Source organism: Petaurus breviceps, unplaced genomic scaffold, assembly GCF_028583685.1.
Source record: "Petaurus breviceps papuanus isolate PSGF00001 unplaced genomic scaffold, PetGlider_PUasm1.0 558, whole genome shotgun sequence".
Lineage (NCBI taxonomy): Eukaryota > Metazoa > Chordata > Mammalia > Diprotodontia > Petauridae > Petaurus > Petaurus breviceps.
In genome coordinates, this window is record NW_027186376.1 from 511,333 (window position 1) to 537,742 (window position 26,410).

The window sequence follows — 26,410 nt, forward strand, 5'->3', positions numbered from 1 at the left end:
GAGTCTACAGAGAATGAGAATCAGAGTTTCTTTTATCCTCATGAAGCATCAGAACTGGGAGGGACTTTAGAATGAACAATGTCAGAGCTGGAAAAGACTTAGAATAGAAACTTTTTAACCCCCTCATTATTCCAGAGGGTGAAAGTGAGGCCCAGAGGAGGCAAGGGGTTTGCCTAAGGTCACACAGCTCAGTGGCAGGTTCTGGGAATTCTGGAACTCATGACCAAGTATCCTGGCTCCTAGACCCCTTCATTGCATGAGGCTACCTCCATCAGTTTGTAACACACTGGCTAGCATTCCAGAACATGTCTGGGGTCTGGGGGAAGAGAACGTTCTTCCATTCTCCCCATCTCATGGGAAGCTAGTATCAGGTCACAGGTCTGGGTACTCCCTCCTGCCCCTAGTACCATGTATAGAACCAGAAGCGAAGCATAGAAACAAATCTCAGGGACAATGCTGGAGTGGCTAGTATGGGAACACTGGGTCAAACTGCCCTCAGTGAAGGCAGACTCGGCCTTCCAGACAAAGAGGATTTTGGAATGCAGTCCAAGTCAGCTGGAGCCAGGGAGCCTCTTAATACAGCCTTCTTTCCTTTCCTCTTGTGTTGCTCTGGGGTCAGAGAGCCTGGGCTTGAATCCCAACTGGGTCTCTTCTTTGTATGACCTTGGGTAAATTATTTCACTTTTCTTAGCCTCCATGTTCTCATCATCTAAAAAAAAAGTGCCCTTTAGCTCAAAGTCCCAAGAAATGATGAGGAAACCAAGTAACTTTTTCAAGGTCCAGGTTTCTTCCCTGTCAAATGGAGACATTAATCTTTTTGGGACCTATCTCAGAGGGCTGTGGTAAGGAAAGTTGGTTGTAATTACTTAAATATGGGAGTGATTATATCTTTTTTTTTTTTGTTTTTTGGAGGGCAGTTGGGGTTAAGAGACTTGCCCAAGGTCACAGGGCTAGTTTTTGTGTTAAGTGTCTGAGGCCGAATTTGAACTCAGGTCCTCCTGACTCCAGGGCTGGTGCTCTATTCACTTCACCACCTAGCCGCCCTTTTTTAAACTTTTTTTTTTTTTAGCTAGGAGTGATTATATCATGAAGACCTCTGGTCTCAAGAACTCCAAGTTTTAACGCATGGAGTGCCTTCCTCCCAGGACTATTCTACCTGAAGCCTCCCAATGATTTCATGGAAGGCAGTGTGTGCACATGGGAGAGCTGCTGCCTGGGTCTGACTAATTTCCCAACACTCCAAGTTGAGGTGAATGACCTGAAGGTTTTCCATCACACAAGTTTTCCCAGATCCCTGAGACTGGGTCAGAGGGTCCTGGAGGGCAAGTGGGCCCGTTCCCAGAGTCAGGTAGGGGCCCAATGGCCCTTTTCCAGGTTAGAAAAAGCTAAAATAGGAATAACCCTGCTCTAGGACATTTTCCCAGATTCTCTTTTAAAAATTCTAAACTTAGTAACCATCAACCAAAATAAACGTTCAAATTAACGATTGCATAAGAGCTACCGATGTCATAAAGTATTTATAATTTGTGACAAAAATGCATATGTAATAATAGAAAACATCCTGCTTATTTCCACGTCCCCTTCTGAATTGTCAGTCAGTCGGTAACAAGCATTTATCCAGTTCCTAATATGCCGAGGACCCAAAGCAAGGAAATGACAGTCCTACCCTCCAGTTCAATGGGAGAGGCCATATGTAAATAATTAGTTACATAGGGAAGCCATCTCAGAGGGGACAGCATCAGCAGTTGGGGGGCAATGGGAACAACCTATAGAAGGTGCCACTGGAGCTGAGCCTTAAAGGAAGCCAAGGAAACAAAGGCAGAGGTGGGGAGGGAGAGCAGTCCTAGGCACCAGAGGCCAGCTGGTGCAAACACTCTGTGAGCTGTTCTTTCTCTTGCATCACTCCCCCCGCCCCCGCCATTCTGTTGCTATTATTATTATTATTATTGTTATAGTTCTTGTTGGCTTGCTGGACAGATTTCATGTCTGTTGTCCTAGGGCCCAGTTCAGCCAAGTGTGAAGGCATTTTTCACCTGCGTGACCACAGGGCCATCAATATGGAGGCCAAGACAAGGTAAGAGAAAGTCAAGAAAAACATAGAGTGGAGAGATATCTGTCTCAATGAAGGGTGAAGGGTGTGGACAACTGACTCATAGGTTCATGTCTAGAGAGCTGAGAGGCACCTCAGGGGCCATGTAGTCCATTCCCATCACTGGACACAGAAGAGAGAGAACAAAGTAAATCTGAGAGGACCATGTTGTTCTGACTCTGGTCTTTTCACTTTGGCATCACCACGTCAGAGGTGGCACAGTTTACTGGGCTGGGCACTGGGTAACCTTGGGCAAGTCACCTGACTTCTCTAAGCCTCAGTGTCTTCATCTGTCAAGTAAGGAGGCTGATGGCCATGAAGGTCCACCTTGAGATCCATGAGCCAATAATCCCTACATATTGTCATCTTCAAATTTATCACTTCTCATGTTCCCCCTTTTTTAGAGAGGTAGCTCAGAGTTTTCTGTCCCTGGCAGCCCCCTTCTTCCCAATGTTTTTTATCCCTCCCCTTTTCTCCCCATAAGAACAGTACCCACCAGATAGCTGTGGGATGACACAGGATACAGAAGGTCTGACCAGAATGGTGGGCTATGGGCCTGGAGGAAGGGGTGGATGGAATGCTTGAGGGACAGGCCCATTGGGTGACAGCTAGAAGGTCTACATATCATGGAACATGCTCACTTCTTGGCTTTTTATTCCAGCGCAGAGTCATCATGGGCTCCAATCAACTTTGGTCATCAGGTCGTGTGAGGTGCCAGAGTCCCAGAAGTCTTAGTTAGAAGGGGCCTTGGAGGCCGTCAGGCTTCTTGAACCAGGATCTCCACTATATTCTATCCAGTTTTACTTGAAGCTCATACTTGGGACTCCTCAACCTCTGAGGCAGCCCATTCCATTATAGGATTGGTCTAATGTTCAGTGGAGCTGAAATCTGTCCCTTTTCACCTTCCATCCATCTGGGACCAACCAGAAAAAGTTGAATCCTTCCTTCACAGGACAGTCCTACAGACATTTGTAGATAACTGCCTTGTTCCCCCCAGGTCTGGGCTCAATCTACTTCCTTCAGCTGGTCCCCAAAGAGTATGGTCTTGAGGGCTTTTATCCCCCTGAGGTCTTCTTCTGGGGACTCTCCAGTTTATCAGTGACCTTTCTAAGTGGCCAGACATGGTTGGTTCAGAGCAGAGCACAGCCAGACAGACTCTTCTGTCTGGCACCTTGTAATGGGAATGCAAATTTGGAAGATCTTCCCTGCCCCTAGGCTAAAATGCACCTGAAGCCTGGGGAGGGAGGCTTGTTTTTCAGTAGATACTTCTTGATTGGCCAGTGAGTCAATAAGGTTGTTACATTCTCTGAGCCAGGAGAAGGCTATATAAGCCCTGATGTGTAGCTTTGTTTTGGGATTCACTTTGAGAAGTGTTCTGTGATTTGATCTGAATTCTGGGAAGCCGTTGTTGAGAGTCCCCCGGCTTTGAAAAACCCAGATGTGGAAACCCAGATGTTGACTGGGTATGGATGTAATGGTTGGACAGTTTGGAAAGCTGTCTACTTGATCTGTTTCTGTCTTGATAATTCTGTTTGTATATTTTGAAGTTTGGGGTGCTGACCTTTTTCCCCTGAACAAGGTAAACGATATATGTCTGACTGATTAAAGTAAGCTTGTTAACCCATTTTGAGTTGCTTTCCTTTAACAAAGCAGATCCAAGAACCTGTGTGAGCAGGCACCCTGGGGACACTGGGGTGCTTGCCGCTACACACCTAAAGCTGTCCACAGTCACAACTCCACTCTACAATCCTCTCTACAAGTGTCCAGTAGATTCCAGCCAAACCTGCCATCTTGCTGAGCTCCCCATACAACATTCCATCTTCATGGAAAGCAATGATCACTAAGACTTAGCAGGGGTCCATTAAGATTAACCTGATTTTCTTTTGTGGTCAGTTACAGTGGAATACCATAGTATGGCACATCTGGATTTCAGAAAAACATTTCACAAAATCTCTGTAATATTTTTGAGGATAAGATAGAAAGATGTGGGCTGGACATTACCTTGCATGGAGTGGACATTTAATAAATGTTCACTGAATTGAGTTGAATGATGGCATAGTTGGGTAGATTCACAGTTGTCTGAGAGACCTGACCCACAGAAGGGTGATTAATGAATCACTGTCAGTTTGGAGGGAGAGAGAGGTCTCTAGTCTGCCTTGGGCTCCATTTTGCTCAACATTCCTACCAATGACTTGAATGAAGGCATAGAGGAACTGTTTGCCAAATTTTCAGATGGCCTAAAGCTGGTCTCCTGACTTTCCTGTCTGTCTTCCTTTTTTTTTTTCCTGTCTTTCTGGTGATCCTTTACCAGGACACTGGACACTCTTGGCAGACTGGAACATTGGGCAGAAGCTAATAAAAAGAGATTTAACAGGATTAGAGTTTAACAGGGGTAAATGTAAAGTCTTACATTTGGAGGTTCAAAAAATTAATTGCACAAAAACAGAATGAGTTTAGATATGATGGGAAGTAGCTAATTTGAGATAGATCTGGATGTTGAATAAACTCTAAGTACGAGTCAAAGATAAGACATGGTACAGAAAGGGCTGGGATAAAAGAAAGAGTCTAGAGAATGAGGAAAATGATCAACCTACTGTCCTCCACCTTGTGTACAATTCTAGGCTACACATTTTAGGAAGGATATTGCAAAATTGGAGTGTGTCCAAAGGACACACAGGAAGCAGTTGAAATGAAGAGGAAGGCTTAGTGGGGGACCATGATCTCTATCTGCAAATATTTTAAGGATGTTTGAGTACACAAAGGACTGATCTTATTTTCCTTGGCCCCAAAAGGCAAGACGTGGGCAAACGCCAAGTCCAAAGAAGCAGAATTCAACCTAATAGAAGCTGCAATTTCCCAGGAGTCAGAGTTGACCAAAAATGGAAAAAAGCCATTTAAGACAGTCATATCCTGTGATTCTGGCAGTCTGAAGGAGATGGATGGACACTGATAGAGGGAAATCGGGCTTTAGTGATCAGGGTTACTTCTGAGGTCCCTTTCACATGTAACATTCTGACTCCATAAGTCACATGATACAAATCTGGAAGAAAACGGACAGGCTTTGAAAGAAACCTCCACAGGGAGCCCCCCCTTGAGCTAAGGTTTTATCTTCTCTTCTGCCTTTGAAAGGAGGGACAGAAAGGCACACAAGGGAGGGGACTTGCAGGCGTGTAGGAATAGTGATGGCAGAGCAGACTGTCCATAGGAGCGGAGCTTTACCCACAAAAATGTACTAAGGACAACAAAAAGGGCGTAGACATTTTTTTTTGAATATATGGCAGCACTGAGCTTATACAAACTGGTTTAGTACCTGGGGGCTCCTCAAAATCACTCCTCCTTCAGCTTCTGTCCCTGCTTGCCTCATGTGTAGTGTTGAAAAAAAAAAATGGAAAACACTTGCTTAAAGTACCCAAGCTGACAATAAATGCAGGACAAACTTCATTTAACCCAATAGATTCCCACACAGCTGGACACCTCTCCTTATCTGCTGGAGATTTATTAGGTCTAGCAGATTTATAACAGACCACCCAGGGCACGTATATATGTACACACACACACACACAGACTCTATACTCACACGTGTGTGCACACATATATCCTTATTTCCTATTAGAGGAGGCGTCCAGCATTGCCAGACTCCTCCCTTTGCCATGAATCTCACGTTTCCTGGGGATCTACACAGTCCACTCTGCTCATACTCCCGGTGAAGGGAAAGGTCTGGCTTGGCTCCTTCCCAGCCTAAATGTTCTTGAGCCCTGGGTTCCCCAGTCTCATCCAGGAGGCTGGGTACAGAAGCTCCTCACTGCTGTTGGCCCCTGCAACCATCATTGGGCCCAGGGGTTCCCTGGTCTCCTAGGGCCTGAGGAAGCTCCTGAGGGATGTAAACCCCTCCCCCCATCCCCCAGGGTGTCCTTCCAGTGGCCACAGTCCGTGTGTCCAACTGACTCCTTGTCTTCCTTCTCTGGTTCTCTCCATGTCTGTCTGTCTGTCTACATTTTTTCTTTTAAAAGCCAAGTCCAAGGGAATAGGAATCAGTCGTGCTCCATGTGGCATCGTTGGCTTTCCGGCTCTCTGATGTATCCAGGGCAAGGAGAGCTCATATCTCGTCAAAGAGAAATCATTAATTCCAAGAACAAAGGTCTTGCCTTATTAACAAGGAATTAACCTTGTCAGGGGGGAATATCCTACCTCATTAAGGAGAAACTAGGAGTCCAAGACGCCTCATCCACCTCCTCTGGGGACACACTCTACATCTGTCAGCAGCAAGAACAAGGAAGGTACCCTGGGGCTTTCCAGGGGCAGATGCTGCAATATTCACAGGCCAGTCAGGGAGGTGACTTATGATCTCTAGTTTGCCTCCATTTCCTGTACAAAAAGAGGAGAATGAAGGTTTAAAAGAACTGATCTTTCTGAAACCACCCTCTCCACCAGTTAAAAATCTTTCCATGTCTCCCTATTGCCTCCAGGATAAAATACACAATTCTTAGCTTGTAGCTATGCATTTAAGGCTTCTGCAATCAGCCTCCCAAATCTTTTCAAGTCTCATCTCACATTGCCCTTCTCCATGCACCCTACCTTCCAGTCGAATTGGCCTGCTATTTCCCCTGTAAAATTGTCCCTCTCCCACCCTGGTGCCATTGCAAAGGCTGGTTCCCTTCTGGCTTTGAGTTACAGGAATCCCTACCCTCCTTCCAAGCTCCTGTGTTACATCCTACTAGTTTTTCCTGATTCCTTTCCTGAAGTGACTGTTATCATTATTATTCACATTTGTAGTATCATTAGTTTTATAAATTTGTTGTTAGTCGGTTGTTTCAGTCGTGTCTGAGTCTTCCTGACATCATTTAGGGTTTTCTTGGTAAAGATACTGGAGTAGTTTGCCAGTTCCTTCTCCAGCTCATTTTTACAGATAAGGAAACTGAGGCAGACTGGGGTAAATGACTTGCCCAGGGTCATACAGCTAGCATCTGAGGCCAGCTTAGATTTTAGGTCATTCTGACTCTAGGCTCCACACTCTGTCCGGTGTACCACCTAGCTGCCTCTAAATGAATATCAGTATTATGTATTATCTCAAATAGATAATTTATAATTATTAAATATAATTATTAAAGATAATAAATTAGGGTTATCAATAATAACAAACCTAGCACTTATACAATCCTTTAAAGTTTGCACATCATCTCTGTCATCTCACTTGAACCTCAAAACAACCCCTATTATCATCACCCCCATTTTGCAGATGAGGAAACAGGCTGGGGTGAAGGGACCTGCCAGGGGTCACCCATCCAGGGAGTGTCTGCTCTCTCTCCTAAAAATTCTGGTATTTCATGTGTGCATTGATTGCATTTGCCTCTCTGTGCACACACTGTGGGTTCCCCTCCTCCGCATCCCCTCCATGCCCCAAGTAAACGTAAACGCCTTGTGGGCAGGCAGGATTGTCTGGCTTTCGAGTGTTTCTATTCCTAGTTCAGAGTAAACGTGTCTCCATTCAGCCATTATTTGTGCACAGGTGGGGATCATCCATGTCCCAGCTGAATGAAAACGCTTCTGTATTCCTTCATTGTGCCTGGAACATGGTAGGTGCTTAGGAAATATTTGCTGAATTGAACTTTTTTTAAAAAAAAGAGGTGATAGTAATTTAGCATTTAAGTCATTCTTTGTTCAAGTCTCTGGGTCCAGAAAAGTGACATCCCTGGGGCTGAGGTCATAGAAACAGCCGTTGGGAGGAGGGAGGAGTCCCCGAGGAAGCTTGGCAAGGGCCACATCTTGCCCACATCTTCAGACAGGAAACAATGGATGAAGCTGGCATGGATTCCTGGTCAGTTTATAGAGAAGGTTACCCAATGAATGTTTAAATACGTAAATACTTAACAGAGGAAGTTGGGGGAGGGTAAAGGAAGCAGGGGCTGAACCATGACGTTAAGAACAGAAAATGACCCATGACCTTGTTCCCGTTTCCCTTAGGGACTCCTAGGTCTGGATAATGTGGGAGACAGAATATATCATGATTTCACAAAGCATATGCATGCATATCTGATGAACTCACACGTATATCTGATCATTAAACAGCATTTTAAGTCTTAGAAGGATTTGTACATACGTCTGCTCCTTGTAAGAAGTGGGAAAGGTGGGTGCCAGAGATAGTCCCATTTCACACACCAAGAAACTGATGCTGAGACAGGCTACATGGCTAGTGCCAAGGGCAAAATCTGAACTCGATTCCTTCCTGACTCCAAGTCTGGGTGTTATTACTTTCCCCCACTTTACAGATGAGGAAACTGAGGCTCGGACAAATGTCAAGGAGATATAGGTTGGAAGCTGGTCCCCTTCCTGACTCCAGGTCTAGCTCTGGGTCCACTAATACTCCGTCTGATGATACTTCACAGGATCTTTGTGGACAAGAGAGGGAAACGTAGGCTGGAGAGAGGAGCTGAAAAGTGGGTTTGTAGCTAAGTCCACCCACCAATGTGCTCCAAGATGAGAGGCTGAGCCTAGGAGGGCCAGGTCCTTACCCTTCAGTCCACACTTCTTGTTGGCCTAAGTGTGATGGGATGTGGCTGTCAGACTAGAGGATGCACAACCCCCTTCATCGTGTCAGGGGAGAAAGAGGACCGAGGCTCACTGGGGTGAGGCTTACAGGCTTGGGAAAGGAGAGCTGGAAAGGAAGGAAGGAGCCAGGAGTCCTGGGGGAGGGGGAGGGCAGCATTCATCAGGAGCCAGCCACAGACTTACAGAAACTCAGGGCCTCCTGAGAGAAGGGACCTCCTGGGCCTGCCCCTTCCTGGACCCTGCATTCCCTTTACAACCTACATAACGAATGGTCACCCCAAGGTGACCGTGCCCACTACACGCTGGCTGCTCCAACTCTGGAGGTCTCTAATTCTTACTAGAAGCACCTACTGTATGCGAGGCTGAGAGTCAGGAAGGTGTGGGCTCAGAGCCTGACTCTGATATATCCTGGCTGTGTCCCTGGGCACAAGCTCAAGTCTGGTGACAGACACATTGGCGGTATGACCCCGGGCAAGTCCCTTAACCCTCCCTGTCTGCCTCAGTTTCCTCAATTGTAAAATGGAGATCTTAAGGCCCCTGCCTTCCAGGGTTGTTGTGAGATCACACGAGGGAAGTGCTTAGCACGCAGCAGGAGCCTCAGACTTGAAGCCGGAGCTCTTCTCTCTACACTTGTCTTGCCCAGGGCTGCAGCAGCGGGGACCGGGCTGAATGCAGGCGCGGGACGCGGCTCCGATGCTGTCTGTCACTCACAGCCGCTGTGGGTCTCCCCACTGGACGAGCTTCCCCTCTCCTCGCAGGTCCGCACCTCTGACTCCTGGGTCACCCAGAGAGGAGGGTTCCGGGCTCCAGACGCGGAACGCCCCGTCCTAACGGGTCACGCTGCTCTTCTTTCTGGGCCTCAGTTTCTTCATCTGTGAAATGGGTCGAGCGGGTTTTACTTCGCCCCCTTCCTTCCGTAGACCCTGCAGGGCTGCGGACGCAGGGGGCTCTCAGGCCATGATGAGGGTCCGATCGCTATTGGATAGGATTGGAGGTGCCTTAGGGGCGGTGTTACCGCGCCGGCCACTGCTAGAAGCGTGCACCAGGGTCTTCGCTGTAGGAGGAGGGCTGAAGACCTGGGTTCGAATCCTAGCTCGGTCTCTTTCCGTGTGACTCTGGACAAGTCACATAGTTCCTCAGTTTCCCTTTCTGTAAAGTGAAGGGGTCGGGCTCTGAGGCCCCTCCCAGCTCCAGACTCAGAACTCTGGGGTGACTGTTGTTACAGCATGTGGCCGGCCTTGAGGACCACTCACTCCAGCCTGCCTCAGTTTCCCCACAAGCGGGACCACTACTGAGCATGCGTCCTCTGTGAAGCAGGAAAAGGACGTATGACGTCACTATGAAGGGCGGGGCCCCAGGGAATGGGAGGGTTGAGCTAGGGAGGTGCTGCTCCATGTCTCCAACGTCACGGTGAGGGGAGGGGTCTTGAGGGAACGGGACGGTAGAGCGAGAAGCGTAGCCCCACCCTATTCTGACGGTCGTCTGCTAAGGAGCGGGGCTTATAGCTCAGGGTTGAAAGAAGGCGGGCGTTAGGCTTTGGGGAGGTTTGCTCACTGTAATCCCTCCCACTTTCTAAACGACGCCTCTGGGGGAGGGGCACAGAGGGAAGGGCTGAGCTAAGGTATATGGCCCCGCCCACATGTTCCTGACGTCACTAACAGAGCGGGGCATGGAGAGCAATTTGAATATAGAGATTATTGAGAAGGGGATGTAGCCCCGCCCACAGTCCTCGACTCCGTTCGGGGCGGGGCTTAGTTGTGAGAGAGCGAGGAGGGAATCTCGCGAGGGCGTAGCCCGCCGTTACAGGAAGTCCCTCCTCCCAGGGTCTTTCCGCCGTCCTCTGCCCGTTCCCCTTCTTCCTCTACAGAGGTCGTGCCCCGGAAGTGAAGTAGCCATGTTGCCCGGTGACCGCGGCGTGAAGGAGGCGGCGGCGGCTGCGTGAGGCGGCGTTCCCAGCCGCCTCTCCATCCAGCCCCGGCCCGGCCCGGGCGGCTCGCTGACGGCTCGCCGAGGCGCGGCTCCGGCCCCCCGGACCCTCATGGCCGAGCCCGGCCGCAGCGCGGTGCTGGGTCTGTACCGGGCCCTGCTGCGCCGGGCCAGCGGGCTGCGCTTCACCGACCGCGACTTCTACTTGGCGGCCGTGCGCCGAGAGTTCCGCCGCCCGCTGCCGCCCGGGGCCGGCCCGGACGCCGTGCAGAGGCAGCTAGAGAAGGGCCGGGCCTTCCTGCGTGGCGAGCGAGGCCACCTGGTGTGAGGCCCGGGCCGGCCACGATGCGCTGAGGAGCCCCAGGTGGGTCCGACCGGGCGGGGAGCGAGCGCCGAGGGCGGGAGCGGGGAGAGCGTTGAGGAAGCGCTTGCTGCCGGCGGGAAGCGGGCTGCATCCCTCGCTTGGGGACCCCCGGGTGCGGGGGACGCCGTGGGACCCCGCGGGTGGGTTCGCCCCGACCCCCTGCTGCGCCCACTCAGTCCCGCCTCCTGGGAGGGCCCTCCCCGTGAGCCGATCTGCGCCTTCTTCCCTGAAGACCGGGGGTGTCCAAGTATGCCTGGCAGGTGAGGGCGCCGAGGGCACGTCCTGTGGCCCCGGGATCTGCCGCCCGTCCGGGAGCCTTTCACACTTTGTAGCAGTAGGAGTCACTTGTGTTCCGAGCTCAGTCAGCCGCCGGCCCCTGCATCCAGAGATCTTTGTGCACCCAGCACTCCACTGCCCAAACCTTGTATTTCCTTTGCCACTTGGCATCGTTGCGGTCTGGGGGTGCTGGGAACCCCGAAATGCAAGGGTACAGGACAGGGGGCTGCCGTGAACGAATTCAGCCCCGAGACCAGGTTTATTTCCTCAGTCAGCCCCCTTTAATGGGGCAAAATCAACACTTTAGAACCGAAAGACTGGGAAGATCCAGATGGGATTGAAGTAGCCTGGGGGGTCCGGGGGAAGCTGAGAGAGGGGCCTGGATGGGACTGAGGAGCCCCGTGGGCTGGGCCAGGGCCTCCCATCTGCATGAGCATGTAGGACAGTAAATGGCACCCTTCCTCTGCTGCCTTTCTGGCATTTAGAGACTTCCAGACTATTTCCTTACAACAAGCCTGTGAGGAAGGTGGACTTAATGAGAACAAATAAATGGGGTGATGTAGATATCTCTTCAAACACTAAGCCTGGGTAATGTCAGCTATTATCATGATGTGGTATTATTATGTCCATTTTGTAGATGACAAAACTGATGAGGTATGTGGTCAGCTAAAAGTCAGTGGATCTAAGACTCAAGCCCAGGTCTCCTCACTCACTCTAAGTTCAGGTCTCTGACTACAGCACGTGAGCTTCGTGGAATCGAAGTAGTGATGATAATAACAGGAACAGCTCAAACTTACATAGCACTGTTTTAGGAAGCATCTTCCCTAAAAGGCGGGCATTGTTTGGTAGGCAGTAAACGTTCATTAAGCCCTTGCCTTGTGCTGGGCTCTGTGCTGAGTCCTGGGGAAACAAAAAGGCAGAAAGACAGTTCCTGCCCCCAGGGAGGTCATGCTCTAATGGGGAGACAACGAGGAAGCATGTACAAACACCGCACCTGTGAAAGCAGGGGATAGCTCAAGAGGGAAGGCCCTGGAGTGAAGAGTGTTGGGAATGACTCCCTGTGGGGTGGGACTTTGGTTGGTCCTTGAGGGAAGGCAGAGATGAGGGAGCCCTTCCAGGCATGAGCTGGAGGGTCTTGCTGGGAGAAGGAGGAACCAGGAGTAAATTTGGGAATGAATGGGAGGAGAGGATTGGATGTTTGATTCTAGGGGCAATAGGGAGCCACTGGAGCTTATTGAATTGGGAGTGGGGGCCCCTGCAGGGAGGAGACCGACAGACTAGGTCAGATCTTTGCTTTAGGAACAATCACTTCAGTGGCTGGATAGAGTGGGGAGACACTGGAGTTGCCCCCCTCCCCAAGCTATTGCATAGTCTAAGTGGGAGGAGATGAGGGTCTGCACCAGGGTCGGGGCCCTGTGTGGTTTGTATTGTGGAGGTGCTGCAAAGGTGGACTCTGCTGACCTGGGAAACTTCATGGTTATGGAGGGAGGGGAGTGAGAGACTGAGGAATCCAGGCTGGTCCTGAGGCTGTAAGTCTGAGGGTCTGATGTTTCCTTCTGCAGTAATAGGGAAGGTGGGGGGGGGGGGAGGGAAAGCTGGGTTCTGAGTTGAAGAAGTCTGAAAGGAGATGTGGAATTGGAGGGTGGCAGAGTTTGGGCCGGATAGATGAATGTGAGTGTCCCCAGCACAGAGCTGATGAGATGATCACCACTGAAGTGATGGGAAAGTGGGAGAAGAGGCCTCAGGCAGAATCCTTCAGGACCCTGGGTTAGAGGCTGTGGTCTGGATGAGGATCCAGCCTAAGAGACTGAGAAGGGGCAGTCTGACTGTGTGCCCCCTTTCATACACCAAGAAATCAGCCTCCAAACATTTAAGTTCTGGTGCTCAAGATTTGGGCATAGGTCTTCAGGGATACAGAAACAAAACAGTCCCTGTGTTCAAGGAGATTACGTCCTAACAGTGGGACATCAATACATTACCCAGCTATACATGTATGGAAATGGATAAAAGGCGAAATACTAGGCGGTTTGTGAAGGAAAGAGATTGCTGTTGGGGCTGGTTTTCTGTAAAAGGTGAGGGAGTAGGCCAGCCTATACGAGGGGAAGAGACAACAGAAATGGGGACAGGATCTAAAGAGTTTGTTGGAGATACTAGAAGCAAGAGGAAGCCACGGGAGTGACACGGTCAGATCTGGATTTAAAGACAGACTAGAACACGCTGATGGTGCTTTTGACATCAATCTGGAGATACTGAGCTTTGTGATATCAGTGTGTGAGTTTGAGATCTCTTGGGAACATTGGCTGTGAAATGTTTCATAGGTAATCAGTGATGTGGGGGCTGGTGCTCAGGCAAGAGGCTGGTTTTGGATATATAGATCTGCACAGAAGTGGTCATTTTACCCTGGGAGCTGATGAAGTCGCTAGAGGATGAGTATAGAGCATAGAGCCTGGGAAACACACACAGTTGGGGGCCTGATGAGCCAGACAGGGAGACTGACTGCAGAGCGGTCAGACAGGTAAGGGGAGGATCAGGAGAGAAAGAGGGGGCAGGAAGACCAAGTGGACAAGAGCCCCAGTCAGCACGCAGACAAGTCAGAAGGATGAGCACCCTGGCCTGTGAGGGGTCAGCTGGAGCCCAGTCTGGTCTTGTACCTCTCCGGAGCTTCCTCACTCACTTCTCCCAGTGGCTCCTGTGCCATCCATCCCTACTGGCAGTTAATAATTCCCAAGCTTTTCACCTAGAGGTGGAAGGAAAGAAAGCCCTTTGTACTTTCCCAGTCAAAGAGTCAGGAACTTGAGGCTTAAAGGGAGCCAGGGTTCTCTAATGGTGATGGAAAAACAACAAAGAAAAATCAAAGAAAACCAAACAGATTTTTAAAAATCAGCCAAAATCCAAAGGGAGCAAAGTGAAGATCAGGGAAAAATGTTCTGAACATCTGGAACTGTCCAAGTCCCAAAGAGATTCAGTGGAAAAAGAAAGGCCAGTATCTGTGACAGATCGCCTTAAAGAGCAGATTACCTGCTAAAGGAATGAAGCAAGATTAACTCTGGTAAGCACAAGAAGAGTTTATAGAAAGCAAACAGTGGGCGGGAGTGGGGGAGTGCAGAGAGGCCTGGCTTTGGACTTGGGCACTTGGCATCTGTGACCCGGCCGTGACAGGGCAAACCCAGGACATCCATTCTCCTTTCTGGGCCTCAGCTTTATTAATCTACAAAATGGAGCGTGGTGTTGTAAAACTGTGTAAAAGTGAGCTCAGGGTCACAGTGGCTCATGCATAGATCAGAACCTACTTAGTGACCTCCAGGCTGTCTGGGGGTGGGGAGGGAGGAGGGCTTTTCAGAGTTAGAGTAGCAACTGATTAATCTCTGGAAGAGCCACTTTATTAGCTGTGTGAGGTCTTGGACAAGTCAGTTAACCTCTGAGTGTTTACTTTCTGTTCTGCCAAACTCTTGTACTCCCTCTTTCCTTTGGGTTGGGAGAGAAGTATTTTCCTGGGTGCTGGCTCCCTAATGCAGTGCATTTTAATACATATGGCAGGAAAGGTCAGCAGTGAGCAGAGCTTCAGATTGGGCCTCCTGGGATCAAGACTGGAGCCGAGTCTCCTGATTTCTTGTGTCCTCTTTAGGTTAAACACAAACTCAGCTCCCTTTCTGTGTCAGTAAAGTGGGGAAAATGCCACCTGCCCATCTGCTGTGCTCGTGAGCCATGGTGGGCGCAGTTAGTTGGCAGGGCCCTCTTATGGCAGGGCCCATTGTGCCATATGTACTACTGACCAGATCCTGAGGCCCTGGGTGTAGCCCTGCAGGGTTTGTCCTATTTCCTGATTATATCTGTGTCGAGAGATGCCACTGTCCAAAGAAATCTTACTGATGTGGGGTTTCTGTCACTACTGACTCATATTCACGGACAAGTTGGAGAGTTGTCTGGTGCCAGGAGAAGTGACTTTGCCATGGCCACAGGGCCAGTTAGGCACCAGAGGCCCTGGAGTTTGGGTCTGCAGGCTAGCCCTCTGCTCTCTACTCCAAGCTTGGCCTCCAAACCCACAGGCAGTGCAGGGACACTGGGGTTCCAGGGCAGTTACTACTCTGTGTGCACCAGTGTCTGCCCTGGCAGCAGGGGGCTCTCTGCCCTGTGCTGAAATCACAGTAGTAAAAGGTCTGACACCATGACTGGCAAATGGCAATAGCACTAGCATTGACTCTCACTGGATTGGTGGGGAGAAAGTGCTTTAAAGATAACTCTCTCCTTCCAGGCTTTGTAAACCTCCAGGCTGTTTAAGCAGGAGCACTTTCCATCCACTTTGTTTGTACTGTGTGCTCCCCCCCCCCCCATTGCTGCCCTCTGCTTCCTGCCCCCATCCCCTACTCCCTGAGGTTAGGTAATAACAATGGGTGAAGGGTAAGTTTAGCCTCTGGCCCACACTGAATAGGCTGGAGGGTATTATTGTCCCCTTGTGCTCAGGCCAGCCTTGTTTACTGAGGATCTCCTGGGCCTTGTATTCATCAGTGGAATTCCGGTATAAATGGGGTGTTTCCATAGCCCCTTTCAGCTTGGTCTGCCCTAGGTTTCAGTCCGTGTGTGGCTAGTAGTCATCGTCCCATCTTGTAACTGGAGAAACAGGCCCTTTGTAGGCCTTCCCTTCCCTGGGTCTGCATCTAGAGCTTAGGTCATTGGTGTTTCCAGGGGCCATGCCATGCAGCCCAACCTCTTCCTCCCTGACCTTCCTAACTCTTATCTCGTCCATAATAATTAGGAATATATTCGTCTCAGCTTAGAAAGAGTGAGTCATAGTTTTAACTTTCCACTTCTCTAGTTGGACTTGTGAAACTTCCTCCTTCGAGTCACCAGATGTTTGAAATCTTGTCTAGCCCAAAGTTATGGGGGTGTTGCCCTTCGAGCAGAAGAGTTCTTTAACAAGCCTGGCCTGCTTTCTTTGGGTTTTAAACACAGGCCTGCAATTGAAATTCAAGTGTCATCCCAGATAGGGAGGGAGAAATGGAACCCAGAGGCCAAATCCTGGTTGCTAGCTGTCAGGAAGCTAACCTGTCACAAGACATGTCAAGGCTGGAGGATTTGTTCTTATCAGAGACCCCAGGAACTGGGACCAAGAGGATCTCTCATTAGGTCTCTGTGTAGTTGGGGGCCAGTGTCCCCCAGTTATGGCATCTGTGTTTCCAGGATGAGACTTAGGCGTGAGCAGGAGCGTTCTGGTGTTCTCTGGTACAAATCTCACAAATGAGATTTTCTGTTTGAGGAGAAAAAAATCCCCTAGTTTGTAGGCAGGGGAGAATTCAGACTTGGAAGCCAGCAGAGTCCTATTGGTACACTTTAGCTGGGTTTGACTTGGCTAGGCAGGCTCTATGATGGGTGGGGAGGGCTTGGAGGCAGAGTAACTATATGGAAATTCTCAGCTGACCTGGGAGGTAAAAATAGCCCCAGCTGGCCTCTCTCCAGGAGGCTGTAGCCAAGAAGGCACATGTTTGAGAGTCTGCCTTCCGAGGCCTTCAGCAGAAGGAAGGCAAGAGTGAACGTCCTTTTCTTCTGTGGCATTTGACCTCGTCCTCAGATGTTGGGGTATATGGGCCTTAAACTCTGGGACAAGAGAGTGTTGGGCAGCTGAGCAGACAAGCGTTTATAAGTGCTTACCATGTTCCAGGCCCTGTGCTAGGGATACACATACAAGCAAAGTGACCCCTGCCCTCAAGGAGCTTACATTCTAATGAAATGGAGACTCGTGTAGCCAGAATGGCAGTAATGGGAAGGCAGCCCAGAGTTATTAACCAGGGCAAATGTTGATGATTAAAGTGCTTTTGGAGGCTGTGTGGTGAAGGGTGAGAACCAAATACCCTGTGAACGTGGTGGGAAAGCTTGCCCAGAGTGGGGATCCCAGGGTTCTGATTGTCCTGCTGTTGGTGCTGCAGACAGCCGGAGTCTGGACTGGGAGTCGCAGGAAGACAGCGGCGGTTCTAGCAGTTCAGGATGCAGGCCGGTTGTGCCCAGGTAGTGACCACATGTGGTGACCAGTGACTGTCCCTGGGAACCCAAGGACCCTAGAGACCTGAGACCAGGGCCCGAACCTGAATGTCGTTGAATGTCAGAGAGTTTTGTTTTGTTTTTCTTTCCTGGGTTCATGGGTTTCTTTTTCTAGTTGATTCCAGCAAAGTCTCTGTAGAAGTACTTACTGTGATCACTGTCAGATGGGCACATGGCCCTTCTCACCAGAGCACTGCATATCACCTTTCCCACCCGGACACTTTCCCCCAAGAACAAACATCCTGTAACCCAGCAGCCACCATGCTGTGAGTGCCCAGACAGGCTTTTGGGCCTGCTTTGTCTTTTCTTTGTCTCCATATTTGACCCAGTATTGTCTTCTGTGCCAGGTAAGTTTCACATGAAGAAGGGGGAGCTTTTCTTGCAATCGTTCATATGTTCATTCTCACCCCCCCCATCTTGCCAACCATGTCATAAGGCCAAGTTATCTCCCTCTGGAGCAGAGTGGGCGAGGCAAGAGGCTTGGGCTGGCTGGTACTCAGAGTGCCCATGTGGTCTGTCCAGAAATCTAGGGCAGGAAGTCATGACAGGGGCTCTGGAGCAGAAACTGGAGAGAGTGCGGCCTTGACTGGTCAGTTGTCGCTCACTGGCAGTTTTTGTGTATCATATTCTGCTCTTACCCACAGGGGAGCAATGGCGGGGACTGGTGAGCGCCAGGGAAAAGGCAAGAAGGATGACAACGGCATCGGCACCGCCATTGATTTTGTGCTGTCCAATGCCCGGCTGGTGCTGGGGGTGGGTGGAGCCGCTATGCTGGGGATTGCCACCTTGGCTGTCAAACGGGTGAGTGAGGCCTGGTCAGAGGTGACCTGGCACCAGCTTCAGGGGCTACAAGGAGCCCTGCAGAGTCAGGCTCCTCCTTGTGGACGTTTGATCCCTGCAGCCACCTTGCTTTTCTAAACCTATCCCATATAATGATAACCCTAACCCTAATTCCCTGCCCTTGATAACAGCTGGGACTGTCCTGAGCTCTTCTGCCTCCCCCACCTACCACATTCTGCTCTCTGTTCTTTGCCTGTTGAGTTCCTCCCCATCCTGGAAAAACATCTCTCTCTTTTTTTTTTTTTTAAAGCAATTTTTAAAGCAAAGTTAAGTAACTTGCTCAAGGTTACACAGCCATGTGTTTCTGGGTGGGTGCTAAGTGTCTGAGCCTGGATTCGATCCCCAGATCATCCCGACAATGGAGCCAGTGCTCTTACTCGCTGTGCTACAAAAAGCCACTCCAAAAGCATCTCTTCTATAACTGTCTTCCTGGGGAAGGTGGAGATGGCTTTCTCTCTAGGATCTCCCATGGTACTTTCTTCAGAATCTTTCCAATATGTGGTCATGTGTTATTGTTTTATGGTATGTGTTGGCATGTTGGTGCCCTACACTGCAAAGACCATGAAGTGCCATGAGGAGTCCTGCTTAGAATTTAACTAAGTGTTTAACCAAGTGAGGCATGGTGCACGCTCTGATGAATGCCTGCCTTCCTCATGTCTTGGGGGGTTGTAGATGTACGACCGGGCCATCAGTGCCCCCAGCAGCCCCACCCGCCTGAGCCATTCAGGGAAAAGAAGCTGGGAGGAGCCGAGCTGGATGGGATCATCCAGGTTACTGCAGCAGGACATGAAGACCAGTTTGAGCAGGTCCCTGCAGACCCTGCCCACTGACCCGTCGGCCTTTGACGCAGGTGAGTCGGCCATGCTCTCTCTGCTCAGCCCGCATAACCCTGCCGTTCCCTGTCCTGCTACATCCCAGGGGAGGATAAAGTGGGCCAGCATTGCCAGGGCTTCTCATGTGAGTTTCTTTTGCCTTCCTTGGCAGATGGCTTCTGCCCCCCCAGACCCAAACCAGCTACCAAGAAGAGCCAGGTAGACCTGAAGAAGTCACGGCTCCGCCTGTCCCTGCAGGAGAAGCTGTTTGCTTATTATCGGAAGCGGGCAGCCATCCCCCCCGGCGAGCAGGCCCGGGCCAAGCAGGCAGCCGTGGATATATGTGCTGAGCTACGGGGCTTCCTCCGAGCCAAGCTGCCTGACATGCCGCTGCGAGACATGTACCTGAGTGGCAGCCTTTACGATGACCTACAGGTAACGGTCTCTTCACCAAGGAAGCCTGTTCTCTGATGACCTTGGTCTTTCAGACCAAAGATGTTGCAGGCTTGGGAGAGAATAGCATCTTCTGCATCATAAGCCCTGCCCCTCCAGGACAGAATTGTGGGGCCCTGCCCACTCCCTTTTTATTTGGGGCTTCCTTTTAAATCAATTCAGCATACAGTCATTGAGGGTTTTCTGTGTCAGGCCTTGAGGAAGCAACCGAGGTAAGAGGTAGTTTGTTGTGTATGTGTATGTGGACAGTGGAGCTGCCCTTGGGTACACTAAGGAGTGGTGAGGGATACTTCCTCTGCTGTATCTGGTGTGCAGATAAGACTGTCAGTGAGACAGGTTGTAGGGTAAGGTTAGGAAGGCCAGCACAAGGCAGAGCATGAGACTTGGGAGGTCCAGAGTGCCCCCTCATTGCCCTCTGGGCCCAGGCATTCCAGTGTTAGCAGGTAGCAGCAGCAGAGGCCGGTCTGGGCAGCAGCGGAGGCTGTTCTGGGCAGCCGCTGAGGCTGGAGTCCAGTTTCTTTGACTCTGGGGCAGGTTTCAGCCTCCCCCTTTTTTCACTGTGTGCCTTCTCTTGACAGGTCGTGACTGCTGACCACATCCAGCTCATTGTGCCTCTGGTCTTGGAGCAGAACCTGTGGTCCTGCATCCCTGGGGAGGACACCATCATGAATGTGCCGGGCTTCTTCCTGGTGCGGCGTGAGAACCCAGAGTACTTTCCCCGGGGCAGCAGTTACTGGGACCGCTGTGTGGTTGGTGGTTACCTCTCGCCCAAGGCTGTGGCAGAGACATTTGAGAAGGTCGTGGCGGGCTCCATTAACTGGCCAGCCATTGGGTCCCTCTTGGACTGCGTGATCCGCCCAGCTCCACCCCCTGAGGCCTTGACGCTGGAAGTGCAGTACGAGCAAAACCGGCGTCTCGTCATTGACTTTCTGCCCTCGGTGACCCTTGGGGACACGGTCCTCGTGGCCAGGCCTCACCGCCTGGCTCAGTATGATAACCTGTGGAGGCTGAGCCTGCGGCCTGCAGAGACTGCCCGCCTCCGGGCCCTGGACCAGGGTGACGGGGGCTGTCGAGCGCTCTGCCTCAAGATCCTCAAGGCTATATGCAAGTCCAGCCCGGCCTTGGGCCACCTCACTGCCAGTCAGCTCACCAATGTCATTCTCCACTTGGCCCAAGAGGAGGCTGACTGGTCTCAGGACATGCTTGCTGACCGCTTTCTGCAGGCACTTAGGGCTTTGATTGGCTACCTGGAGGCTGGAGTCCTGCCTAGTGCCCTGAACCCCAAGGTGAACCTATTTTCAGAGCTTACCCCTGGAGAAATAGATGAATTGGGGTACACCCTTTATTGCTCATTGTCTGAGCCAGAGGTCCTGCTGCAGACGTAACAGAGTGGAAAGCCATGCTGGTATTAGGTGGTCAGGCCTTGGAGATGGTCAGAAACACCCTCCGGGTTCTGCTACCAAGGTGGTCCCTCATTGGGTTCCTTGGTGCCTCCAGTCTTGCTGGTCATTGCCTGGGTCGCTACCTGCCAACTAGAATGGCCTTTTCTTGCCCTGCTCTCCTTGTTCTTTTTTTCTCCTCTTACCAAGCACTGTGCCCCCAGTTTTTTTCACTGTCCCTCCAGAGAGGCCAACTTCCATAAAGTGCATCAAGAAGGGTGGGGAGGAAGGGGGGCCCAAGCTGATAGGTTACTTGGTGATTTGTGTCAAGGTCGCCTCCTCAGCTGCCCAGCCTGGCCCTACTCTTAACCTCTCTTTGTGTGTCTTTCGCTATTCCCCCTTTGTCCATCTGGTTCCTTTCCTTGGAACATGTCTGCTTGATTAAGATACTGTCTCATAAGTGAATGTTGCTCTGTAGCAATGAGGGAATCTTTGTGAAATGCATTGTGCATGGCAAGTGAGTGTCTAGGGTCTGCGGGTTGGGTACTGCGCTGGCCTAGGAGCTGCCCTCCTGGCAACAGAGGCAGGCTCTGCAGGCTTGCAGGTGGGCCTGCCCCTCCTACCGCCTCCCTCATCTGGCCAGTCAGAGGGATTGGGAGAGGCCTAGAGCACCTTGGATGGGAATGTTTGCTTCAGTCGCCCCTCCCTCTGGGAGGAGGAGGAGCCTGGAGGTACAGAGTGAGCTCGGTGCCTTAGTGCTCAGGTGGCCTGTGCTAGCCGTCTCCATTGCTTTCCAAGGGCAAGCTCCTCACTTCTCCAGAGTTGGCCTTAACTAGGAGGGGTTCAGAAGAGGCAGCTCAGGCATCACACATCACTGGGCTTGCTGTATCTTCCTGGCCTTGCTATCTATAGCAGTCTAGCCTGGGCAGAGACAGAGTGGGTGGCTGGTGGGGGGAGGCCAGACTGCTTGCTGAGGTGCCTTCACAGGGACACCCAGAGGACCCGTCCTGGCTCCATGTTAGCGCTGCATCCCCTTCTTAGCATCTTTTCTCAGCAGGGGCTAGGCCTGCCTCCTTGAAACCTCAGTTTGCCCTTGGAAAAGGAGAGAGGAGCATTCAAGGAATGCCCCAACCCGCTTTGGGCCAGAGGCTGCCAGAACACGCATATGCCTTCCCTGTGTCTTGTATACCTGTCAGCACCTGGGGGGAGAGAAGGGCCCTGGAGGGCCAAATGATGGAGGGAAGGGGAAAAGACTCTTCCCCCCCCCCCCTTGTTGCCCGCTGCTACAAATGCACTATTTATTGCAATGTAAAGTCATTCTGGGGGTGGGGAGGGGGGGAGTTTAATACATATTGTCATTGTGTCTTACTGTTTTGTGTTTCTTTTTTCTGTTCATGGTAAGGGGCTATTGCTGGCCTTACCTCTGGCCTTCTTATCCAGTATTTTGTATTCCCACTGCCAAATCTGAGTGTTGCTTCTGCTTTCTCTACCTCCCCACTCAGTGAGATTCTTGTACAACTTGGTCGTCTTTACCTTGTACTTTAATGGCAAAATGGTCCACATGACACCAGGTCTTCAGCTTCTTCCTGAATTTGTGTATTTGTCGTGCTCTAGGAAGTGAAGTTCTGGGGCCCCTTCCCAGAATCCCCACCTCTTCCCCTCTGTTTCCTATTGAAAAGGATGGGTGCTTTTACTTTTTGGGAGGAGGGGTTCAGGAGGTTGTGTGTCGGTATGGGATTCTGATTTCGCCTGAGGGATGGGGAGGATGAGGACACACCTTCCTCTGGGACACTGGGAGGAACCACCCAATAAGGTATTTTAAAAGTCTACCGTCATCCTTTAGCTGCTTCTCCAAACCAGCAATACATTATTAGCGCCTCAATTTTAAATACAAAGCTTGAAAAACAAAACCAGTAAGACTGGGTCCCCAGGTCTCTGAAGTCATTGCATTTCTGAGGAAAAAAGTGTGTGAATGTGAACCTCTTAATTGAACTAGGAAGGATTATTCCATAATATCTCCAGGTTAAGACAGGCTGATCTTGCCATATGATGAGATGGAGTCAGGGAACAGTCCATAGGATCAAAAAGAAATAATGGCTCTGGGTAATGGTTCTGTTGGACATGGAGCTTTTGGCTGATGAAGGGGGCAGGTAGCAGAATTCCTGCTTTTTGGGGAAGGGGGGTGCTGGCACAAGCACCTTTCCTCTTAAATTTATTTGGCCTGATTTCATATCTCAGAAACCAAATCAGTCAGTGAGCTTTTGGGGTTCTTGTCCCCAACCCCCAGAAAAAAATTGAGGGTAACAGTGGATATTTTCCTCTGAGCCCCTGTGTTTGCTTGAGGCATTCTTATCATTAAAGGAAAGAAGTGACTGATGTTTTTAAAGTCTATTCTCCTGGTAGAAAGCATATCCCCCATCTCTACCAGTCCCCTGGCCTGGCTCCTTTTGCTTCCTTTGATGCTGCTGCTTCATTGGGGAGAGCAAAGATGGAGTGGGTCCCAACAAGGGAGCCAACAGCTCATCAGGGTCCACCAGGCATTAGGGTAGGAGGACTGAAGGTAGAGACCCATGTTGAGACTTCTTCCTCCCATGAGGCAGTGGCCCTGGCCCTAAAACTGGCCTGGTATAGACACCCTTCCCGGTGTAGCCATGGCTGGGCATGGGATGTGCCAGGTCAGCCTTCCCCAGCTTGTAGCAGACACCCATCACTGCCCTGCCATGGGGATGCAGCTCTCAAAGGGCCTAGTGATGACTGAGCAGAGCGCCAGGACAGTGGGCCTTGGTGCTGGGATTGTCTGCTCATTCCCCATCTCTGGAATCTGGTTTGCCCTGTGACCTGCAGGGCCTCTGACCAAGCTCACAAACTGCCTTTTGCTCTATGGGAGTGCAGTGTATGCAGTGTCCCTGATCCATAGGTGACACGGGCAGGTGTGGGGCGGGTGGTCTGGGCGGACTGCCTGCCCAGCACAAGTCCTGGGACCTGCCTCTTGTCTTTTCTCCTCCCCTAAAACATCAAGGTTAAGGGAGTTGATGACATATGAGAGTGGGAACATAAAATAAAAACAAATCCTTTGCACCAGCTTTGGCTTTTGTGTTTGGTGTAGATCAGACCTATTTTCTCATTGGATCTCATGTCTGGAGACTGCTGGTAAGGGTGGGGCAGGTTCCTTAGTAGCCTCCCATCTGAGGGCCTTGCCTTTCCCCCAGGAGGAGTTTGAGATGCTCTGCTGAAGCTTTCAGGCCTAGGCGGGTGCCTTTGGTTTCCCCATCCCTTCCCTTTGCAGCTTAAAAATTGGCTTGACGATGAGGGCTGGAAGCAGAGGAGATAATTCCTTTACTTGGCCATCTGCAGTGATCATTCTTCCCCTGGATTTTTCTAGGACTCCACAGTAATTCAGAAAGATCACATGCTTTCTGTGCCTTCTGTTCCTGAAGTAGGCATGGCTTTTTGTGTTTCAAAACCTGTGTGTCTACACACCATGGTTATTCTTCATGTTGATTTCATCCACCCAACCCACCCCCCACCCCCCAACACACACACAGAGGATTCTGAAGAGGGAAGAAGGCACATGTTGAATTGGGCCATGGCCCAAGTCCAATTTCCTTGGAATGTCCAGTGCATCAAAGGGATTAATGTCAAAATGGACGGCCCTCTGGATTTGGCCAGGAGCACCTCCTATGGGTGGAGGTCTCAGAATCAAGCTGTGAAGGGCCCCAAATAAAACCTACTAAGGAAATCAAGTATATTGAAACATCAAAACACTTTAAAACCTCCCTGGACCCCAGGTTCAGAACAAGACTGGAAGATACTTGAAGTACCTACCGGCTTGCTTCCTAATTGGTGATAGAAATTCCTGTTTCCCAGAAAGACAGGAATATGCTGAAGAAACGCACCCAGTTTGTGCTGCATTCCATGGCTGCTGCCCCTTCCGTTCCTCCCCCCACCCAAGCATGCCATTTTCAGTCTGAATATGCTGACTCCAGCTTGAGTCCTGGTTTATGAAGAACGCTGCAAATGGTTTACAGCTAGAAAGGGACCTTAGTCCAATGTCCCTATTTTACATAGAAGGAAATGAGGGCCCAGAGAATGACTAGTTGATGTTATATGCACAGGGGATTTGGTAAAGCCAGGATTTGTACCTGGAGCCACTTTCCTCTCTAGTACGAGGTTTACAAGATGGAAGTTGGTTCATAAGATTTCAAGGTGGGAGAGATCATTGAGGTCGCTGAGCCCCAACTTCCCCATTTTATATCCAGTCACTGTCACTCGGGAAACAAAGGGTAGGGTTTGGACCCACATCCTTTAATTATACAAGGGGTGAGCAGTGTCTCTCATCTCTCCACTCTAACCCATTAGTTCTGGGCTAGTCTCAAGACCTAATTAAGGGGACTCTGGTATGGTTTGTTCCACTTAATTCTTTTTGATCTTAAAGGTGAGGGCAGGGACTGTACCCTAAAATACAGTCCCTGCCCTCACCTTTAAGATCGAAATGTACCACTAAGTTACTACGGTAGGTCTAGGAAGCATTCCAGGAGGGAGCATGGACTTCTTGAGCCAAAGGAGAACTTTGAAGTTACCTTGTTTGCAGATGGCAAAGCTAGCAATGAGCTGACATGCTGAATGACGGCCTGAGGACGGGCCAGATCTATGGACTGGCAACGAAGAGGGACTAAAGTTGAGGGCCTACATTTGGACAGTTGCACGAGGGCAGGCAGGATGGCAGAGGCGTGGTGTGCACACAATCCGGGCGCGCCGGGGGCGCAGGCCGAGAACCCCGCCCCCGCGTGGCCCGGGGCTCACGTGCCCCTCCCCCGCAGCGGGGGCGGGGGGCCCCCGGGCTGCAGATGGGGGGGGGGGTCTCCTCTGGGTCCGGGGCACCTAAGGGTCCCCAACAGTTCGGAGACGCCGTGACGCTGGGTGACCTCCGGCAGGTGTTGCCTTCTCTGTCTCCGGAGGGGGCAGGGCTTCGGGCCGAACTAGGAAAGACGGGAGTGAGGGACCAGGAGTAACCCCGGGTGGGGCCGGAACTCCAAACCAGACAGAACAGGACAACATGGGGGGGGGGGGGGCGGTGGGCGGGGGCCCGCCCCCGGCCGAGGACTCCCCGAAGACACTGCCAGCCCGGTGTGAGCACCATTCCGCGCTCGCCTTCCCCTTCCAAATCCGGCAGTCGTCAGGCTCTTGACCAATAGTGGATCGAGCTAGGCGTGAGTCATCCAGCTGGGGCCAATCAGCACTGTGCCCTAACCCGCTCCCCGCCTCCTTTCATCGAGTCTCGCGCGATTTCCGAGTGTCCTCGAGACTCCACGTTGACGCACATCACCCCGGCAGAAAAGAAAGGTTTTCTGGGTCTACTTCCCTAGCCCCTCCCCGCCCCTCCCTCGCAGCCGGATTCGGGAGTGAGAAGACCGAGAATTAGATCCTTCCGCAAAGGGAGGGCGGGGCAGGCAGGAGAGTTGTGAAATAGTTCCTGCCATTCCGCCAGCTTTCGGGAGATTTTTAAAAGCATTTGTCTCTCCCCTTTCGCCGGTGGCCGAGAATCGTGGCCGGAGTTGGGGGAAGAGAAGAGAACAGAGAGAAACACAGCATCGAGCGTCCGGGCGGGGGAGGTCACGTGACACGGGCGGAGGCGTACAGAGGCAGGTGGGGAGAGATGGCGTCACTGATGCCGCGCAGTATAAGAGGCTCG

The 26,410-nt window shown here is 51.1% G+C and overlaps 2 protein-coding genes and 1 long non-coding RNA gene across 3 annotated transcripts; 2 read left to right on the top strand and 1 right to left on the bottom strand.

The window, feature by feature from the left end:
• Positions 1 to 1,285: 1,285 nt before the first annotated feature.
• LOC138173008 (uncharacterized) lies at positions 1,286 to 9,970 on the bottom strand. Its single transcript, XR_011171294.1, has 3 exons — positions 9,347 to 9,970; positions 6,278 to 6,454; positions 1,286 to 4,441 (listed from the first exon to the last, which is right to left on the bottom strand). It is a non-coding gene; the product is annotated as an uncharacterized lncRNA (long non-coding RNA).
• Positions 9,971 to 10,433: 463 nt separating this feature from the next.
• Positions 10,434 to 10,889, top strand: MIURF (mitochondrial elongation factor 1 upstream open reading frame). Its single transcript, XM_069102855.1, has one exon. It carries the CDS (start codon positions 10,674 to 10,676, stop codon positions 10,887 to 10,889), a length of 216 nt encoding a protein of 71 aa, XP_068958956.1. The 5' UTR covers positions 10,434 to 10,673.
• A 6,996-nt stretch (positions 10,890 to 17,885) lies between these two features.
• On the top strand, positions 17,886 to 23,799 carry MIEF1 (mitochondrial elongation factor 1). The gene is made up of 4 exons (XM_069102851.1): positions 17,886 to 18,035; positions 18,747 to 18,924; positions 19,059 to 19,321; positions 19,918 to 23,799. The coding sequence occupies exons 1-4, from the start codon at positions 17,886 to 17,888 to the stop codon at positions 20,722 to 20,724; spliced, it is 1,398 nt and encodes a 465-aa protein (XP_068958952.1). The 3' UTR covers positions 20,725 to 23,799.
• Positions 23,800 to 26,410: the final 2,611 nt, after the last annotated feature.